The sequence below is a fragment of the Halyomorpha halys genome, unplaced genomic scaffold, assembly GCF_000696795.3.
Source record: "Halyomorpha halys isolate HHAL.00 unplaced genomic scaffold, Hhal_1.1 Scaffold1311.1, whole genome shotgun sequence".
In the NCBI taxonomy this organism is placed as follows: domain Eukaryota; kingdom Metazoa; phylum Arthropoda; class Insecta; order Hemiptera; family Pentatomidae; genus Halyomorpha; species Halyomorpha halys.
Genome location: NW_027115302.1, coordinates 266,527 through 274,266, shown reverse-complemented (window position 1 = coordinate 274,266; position 7,740 = coordinate 266,527). Strand labels below are relative to the sequence as shown.

The window sequence follows — 7,740 nt, the reverse complement described above, 5'->3', positions numbered from 1 at the left end:
TTTTTTTTTTGTTTAATTTAAATAAAACATTTAAATTACTCTAAAACTCAAAATATATTATTACGAAATTCACTAAATAAGTATCTGAAGTTACAATAAACTAGGTAATGACTGTTGATTTAATTTTAAGTTCATTGCTTTTCTAACCTTGGCTATGAAAGTAATTGCAATAAATAGTTTATCCATCTTGTATTCAGTGTGCTAACTTAATTATCTCATTTTCTTTCCAGCACATTTGCTAGATTATTTGAAGCTAAAAGTATAGTTAAAACTTATATTTACTTCAAATTCTAGAAAAAAACGAAAATCATATCTATTTTTTTATTATGAGTAAAGCTCTAAAAGGTGGGAACTCATTTATTTTGAAATAATTATAATCTACTTAAGGTTCGATATAATGTCTTTTACATCTTTTATCTAACAATTAATAAGATATAAGAATACATGTCTGTATTGAATATATATTTGCTATTAATTAATATGCTTATCCAAGTAATTTTGTTAAACAAAAATAAGGTTCATTGAAAATTTGTTAAACTTTTCAGCATATTAATTGGCAGTATAGACAATCAAAATATGATGTATCTAAGTTTCAATTTAATAAATAAACCTTAAAAATTGCATGTTTAATCTCTGTTGACATTTATATGAACCAGTGATTTTCAATCTTCCTGTAATTTATATTTAAACTTGAACATTCACAAAAATGTGAAGTAGAAGTTTTTTCAGTCATCCACAACTCAGTAATTCTTTAAATTTTAGCCTGACTTAGCTTTTTAAGAAATATTTTTATATGTCATTTTGATTCAATCAGGAGACTGAAAACCTCTAGTAAAAAAAAAAAAAAAAAAGTAAACAGGTTATATTATTTGGGATATTAGTTATTTCCAGGTATCTTAAAATTATCTAACCCTAATGGTGTCAAATCCTCCTCCAACTTCAATACATATTATCATATTTTATATCGTCTAAAGAAAGTCAAGATAAAAGTTAATGCATATATCTTGGTCGACCAAATTTGATAAAACATGAAAAATTCATTTCACATTAAATACTTAACTTAATAGATTAGCTATATTTACTTTATTTTTGATAATTAACAAACTGACAAAAGGCAAATGTACCCGCATTTGAGTTTTACTATTTTATATTTTAATTTAATATTTTTATTAAGTTTATAACATCAATATAGGACAGATAATTCTGCTTTGATTTGGACATTTCGACAAATCAGGATTACATAATCTAAACGTAATTCTGGTTTGCTAGTCACAAATATTTTTCACCTACAGTCTTCTAATTTTGGAGGTAAAGACAAATTTATTTTTCAATTGACCATCTTTCCCTTCACCTCCTTCAATTCTTTAAGTAGAAGTCAAGTTTATTTTAACGATTAGCATTAACGAGATCTTTAAACATCACTATGAGATTAGTTAATCTCAGTTTAATTCGCAATCATTTTTTTTAAATATGAATATAAATATCATTAAAATTATTACAAAATTTCAGCTTCTTCATTAATTAAAATCTTAACAACTTGTGGCATCACAATTTGACAAATGCTTTTTGATTTGTACAAAATACTATACAACTATTCCACTACTATTACAATTGTTCCGAACATATAATTAAATGACAAATTTTGTCATACCTTTAGTTTTAAACACTAAATACATGTTATTCAATAATGTAATGCTTAAGATACAACTGCACACATGTTTAGCATCTGAAAAATATGACTTGTAAATGACATGCAATAGTGCCATTATAATTCTAGAACAAATTGATCTTATTTGATCTACCAGGGCAGAGCAGTAATGAACGGATTACCCCTTATCCAATCAATTTCATCATAAAAATTCTAAGCTTATACTATTACATTCATTGGATATTATTCAACAATGTTTAAGTAAAAAATTTCTGAAATATAATGTTTACTAGAACAACCAACAGTTTAAAGAAACAGTAAAACATTCAAAGAAATACAAACTATGTATTAAATTGATATCAACAAATTAATTTTTTAGTTTGTTCTATAACATCAAATTATTCTTTCTATCGCAATATAAAATTTGGTTCAGGGCGAACTAATTAACCCATTTCTGCCCAAAAGTAGAAATAATATTATTTTAGGATGTTTTTTTCTGTTTTTATGTTAATTGAGATATAAAATGTATATTTATAAAATTTAATAATTATTGCCCATCTGAAACCCTTTTTTTGGAATGATGCCTATATTATATTAGAGAGTAAGGGTTCAAATAGAAAAAACGCATGTTGCACCAAAATAATTTTTAATTGCTACACGATTTCAAAAATATAAAGGAATTAATAATAAATCTAAAAAAAGTACTTAACTTATTTGTCAAAATACAATTCGAAGCAGTCTGGGTGGAAGGTCAAGGCAATTTTTCCTATACATATCTCTTTGATAAAAAAAAAAGAACAAGATTACTTGAACAATCATTAAATCGCTTTGGCATTTTATATACTAATGTTAAACCCTAGACATTAATTCAAACAAGAAATTTCTTAAAAAATCTCAAAATAATATAATAGGTGAAAAGAGCTCTTTATTATAGATTAAACTTGCTCAGAAAAGAACATTTAAAAAATTATGGAATACCCATCAATCATAGGATTAAGTAAAAATAACTGTCTTTGTGTTCAGGAAAACTATATTGAAATTAATGTTGAAATTCGCAACATTTGCAGAAATGGGTTAAAACAAGGTTGGTAATTGACAATATGGTAAACAAAGCAACTCATTGGAAAAGATGATTTATTTTTCTGTGGCATAGATTTCATTCACTTCTTTAAAGAAGTATTAATTCAAAATATATAATTAATATTTTATTAATAGAAGATGGTTGGGGAGCGGACGAAATAAGTTTTACTAATTAGTGTATCATTACTGACCGCACCCCTCAACATCTTCTCATATTGAATCAATGGTCAACAATTAAACCTCATCTTATTAATATAACCTTTCCAGTTCCAAGTTATGTGTTAATAAATTGCTGAAATCATAGGTCTACTTCAGAGGAACAACAAACTTATGCAAATTGAGACAATCGGCTCGTTGATCAACGTTGCCAACTATATCTCCTAACTAATTATCAATTTAATCATCATTAGCATTCATAGTGAGTCCTGTTAACATTTTATTAAATAGTACATCAGGAAATTTTATTGAAACCACCACAAGTAAAGGAAATATGAATGAAACAAAACTTGTAATTATTATGTTGCAGTATAAAACAGGAAGATATATTTTTTAAATTCATGATAGAAGGAATTTTTCACTCTCTTTTTTTAAAATTTAATTTCATAAAAAATTGCTTCTATTATTTTAACTTCTTTGTTTTATACATGTATTTAGAAAATAATAAATTTAATTTTATTTTTAATTTGATTACATTATTCATAGACTTTGATTATTATTATTATTCTCAAGAATGGCAGAATCTATATTGATGATTCCTTATAAGTAATAAAATTTCAACTTTCATAATCATTGCTGCATCCAGAAATTTATTAGTCTCAAAAATTGAATTACAATAGGATAACTACTTTTTTTTCTCACAATATTGGATTTATTGTTACAAAACAATTTCAGTTCATTATACATATAAATTTTTTTGGAAATATCTTCTCCTAAATTATTGTGACAGAAAGCATAGTTGAAAATAAATTTATTTGACTAGGTTGTGATATAAGTCTAAGTGCATAACAAAGTTCTATTAAAATTTCGTTATAAAATCTAAATATCAAAATTATTTATTATTTTTAAACTATAAGCCATCATCGTAAATTACTTAAACCCATCTATCGGCCAGAAGTTGAATTTGATGGTAATACCAAGCCATTCAAAAACATCTTTGAAGCCCTTCAAAAGTATGTCATTTATTCTTGGAAATGGAGGGCGTTAAGATGGATCAAAGAGAGACCTCATGCCACAGAAATGTTACATATTATAAATTGACAAATGTTTACATTTGCCCTGGTCCCTGAAAGATTCATTGATTTTAAAGTAAAAATAGTTTCTGTCTAAATATTTTCTAATGGGTTCAATTAATAGAAAACAAAAATAATAATGACATGAAATGTATAAGTCATAATAGTATTTAAAAAAAAACTATATTTATCATTTCTATGTTTGTTTGCTCAGAATGACTGAAATATAACTTTTAAAAGAAACTTCAAAACACCAATGACCTAAGAATTGTTAATTTAGGTTATATTAACAACTTAGTTTTTAATTGGCAAGATATTTTTGCTGAAAAATTTATCAGAGTTCCAATAGTTCAAGAAATGAATTTTTGGTACCCATAACTACAGAAAAATAATTGTAATTTACAAGTTACAAGAACTTTTTACTTTAAGAACTAAACTTCTTAATTCATTCGTTTATTTAATATTTAATCCATAAAACTATGATATAACTAACAAATAAATTATCCTTATGAAACATAGTTCAAGAACAAACAAAATGGATAAATTTGATTTTTTTTTCACTTTCATTCTTCAATATTTGGCTATTAATCATAAAACAACGAGCAGATAAGCTGAAGTCTACTATTTAAGAAATTGGCATGATGAAGGGTAAATATCTTTAAATAAACCTGGATTTAGAAAGAAACTGTTTTGTAAGCAGTATTAAATTGTTCAAGTATATAAACATTTTTATTTTTATTTTTTTACAGTTAATTTCTCATTCTGTTATCAGATGGGAGACGCTGTCTTTTAGTCTTTAAGTGACAGTATAAGAAACAAAAAATCTGGTGCAGTGCTCACATCATACAACTTTCACTATACATAACAACTTAAGTTTTGTCTAGATTTGTCGGCTTGCATTGAAGTTATAGCTATTTTTGTGATTTTCTAAAAAGGCAATCTAAAGACCAGAGAAGGTGAAAATAATGAATAAAAATATAGTATTTTTCTGTTCTTACAAAAATTCGTACTTTAGGGTTTCTTGAGGTGGAAATAATGAATATAAATTTTGTTTCTACTAAGAATACAACAGTAACATAAGATAACAAATCTGTAATACAATCAAGGAAGGTTGAACAGTCTCAGATTTCCCTGTTCCAGTCATGTTATGTTTTCTTTTTCTTCTCCTTTAGTTATTCATAAAATTCTTTAATATTTATGTTTATTATAGCTAAAAATGGAAACTGTTAATTTTTTCAAATAAATAAAATTAAAGGAATTTTTTTTTTTTTATTTGCCATTAATGCCATGTCAGATTATTTCAAAGTGGATAAAACCTAGCTGATATTAAAGATAATTTAATTGTAGATTGACAGATCAAGCTTAATCAAAATCATTAAAGCTATTTTGCAGAAAATCGGAAAAATGTGAAAAATCGATTCTGGAGGCCCTTCCAGGCGGTCAATTCTATCAAAAAAGTTGCTGTCACATCCCAGGTTTATACCCACCTTAAATACGTAATTCTAGTCTACAACTACTTTTCATTTTTGAGCTAAATAGCACAATCGCACGCACACGTACATATAGACCATTTGTGGAACTTGATTATTTAGAACACGGACACTTCAAAACTTTAGTATTTCTGTTGAAAACTCGAATTCCAAATTCTGTATGATCGCAATACTTTTTCTTACTATATATTCCATAAATAGGTAAGTGAAAGTAATAATGGGGGAAACATTTCTAAACTAAATTTGAAAACCAAAAACAATATATAAACTCGAGGAATCAATAAACTAAAATATAATTAATTAATTTATATTAAAATTACAAATACAATTGAAATGAATAACTAGTGGAGAAAAAAATAACAAACTAATGACAGCCATAGCTAATGCCAAGCAGGCAAGAAACATTCTAAATGGGGATGGTTAATACTTGGAGGAGACCAATCCAACTTTCCCATTTCACCTAAGCCTCCATAACAGTCCAAGAGCCATGATTCGCCAAACTAACTTGAATAATTTTGTTATGCATCAAAAGTTTCATGTAATAACTTAAGGAACATTTTGTGTAGTACCATCAATGTTATATTATATATACTTTAATAGTTATTTACATGGTAAATAAAAGTTTAGTACATTATTATACTAAAAATCACCAACACAGTTCAATTCAAATTGTATAATTTAAATATATCTTTATCTTTCATATAATTTTTTCTATTAGATTTCAAAAAATAAAAGTAAAAAAAATATATATATGGATGTTAAACTATTGAAACTCTTAACAAATTTTCTAAAAAGTACTGCTCATGAATCAACTATTTTTTTGATCAGTAATGTAAGAAATGCGATTTTGATATCATCATACCTAGTTACTACAACAGAAAAAATATAGAAAACCTCATTATTCATACAATATTTTAACATTTAATATACAAATCTGATATTTAACAAATAAATCACACATACTACGGTGATAAAATCTGCAGTTTTAACATACTTTAAGGTCCCATAGACAAAATGGCATCAATTTCTATTTTCGAACACATAAATTACCAAAATATATTTCTGCATGAAGCATACAACCAAATTGTTGCAAACAACAAACATCAAGCTTATTGTTCAATTAATAAAATTTATAAACAGTAAAAAACTTTATAAATTAATTGATACATAAATGACTTTGAGTAAACAATCTGTTTCAAACCATTTCCCAGGCCAAGAGAAGAAACAGTATTCAGTTATGAAGAACTTCCACCATCTTTTCTTCCAGAGAAAGATACAATTGATCGTATTCCTTTCATAGATGTCTAGAAACAAAGAAAGAAATATGAGTAAAAGTACCATCAAAATACAAGATATTCAATTTTTTTTTTGGAGTGGGGGGTTTCAATATTATGTTTTACAAAATTCAAAGCTAATCTCTGTAGTGCAAGTGATTAGAGGTTAATATAATGTTGGTATACAATGATTTAATAACCATTAAGTATAGCACATCTAAAATCAGTTTGCCTAAAGCGGAGGACCCTTCTCCTTCTCCCCTCCACACCATAACAAACTCCTACCAGAAACAAACGTAAAATGTTTATTCCAAGAGGCAGTCTGGAACTTGGTAACGCCCAAACAGTTCTTAGTTGGGCAGGTACTTGGAACGCTTTTCCCCTTATTTTCAGACTCCTAAGTTACGAATACATGAGGTTACTAGTTTCTTTAGATTATCCGTTATCTTTGACTGAGACTGTTTCTTATTAATTCTTGTTTTATTTAGTAGGTAAATACATTGACAGCGAGTCCTGACTTCCTATTTAAGAACAGTATCTTCCAGAAATTCATTTTTGAGATTTGATAATCATTGTGTTCAGAAAAACTACTTCTTTTTAAGTTTAAATTTGTTGTGAAACAGTGCAACAATTTTCTTAATCTTAATGTTTTAAAATACTGCATTTTGAAATGTTAAAATACTAGTCCTATGATGGGATTAACTTATGATAAATGCAATAATTCATGGCTTTTTCAGTAACTAAAATACTGTTCTTCCAAAGCAGTACATGTAAAAAGATTTGCCAATTTTTTTCCCATTAGAATCTGAAGGTATATTACTATCTAAGGTATACTAATTTTTCATTCGGAGCTCTATTTCTTAAAAACTACCAACAAAACAAGAAATTCTAAGAGAACATTATTTAAAGAAGAGTAAATTTGCTGAAATATTAGCCCTAAAAGAGCTATTTACGTCCAATAGTTCTCGAGATATAGCTTTTTAAAAAGCAATATTTCTTACAAATCTACTGAAAGATTA

General features: G+C 26.5%; 1 protein-coding gene across 2 annotated transcripts in view; it reads right to left on the bottom strand.

The window, feature by feature from the left end:
• Positions 1-1,102: 1,102 nt before the first annotated feature.
• RSG7 (Regulator of G-protein signaling 7) overlaps positions 1,103-7,740 on the bottom strand; it is a 30,351-nt gene continuing 23,713 nt past the window's right edge. For both annotated transcript variants that reach the window (XM_014434141.3, XM_014434140.3), the window contains one exon: positions 1,103-6,751. In XM_014434141.3, the coding sequence (XP_014289627.1) occupies positions 6,683-6,751 (69 nt within the window). In that variant the 3' untranslated portion in view covers positions 1,103-6,682. The remainder of the gene's footprint in view (positions 6,752-7,740) is intronic.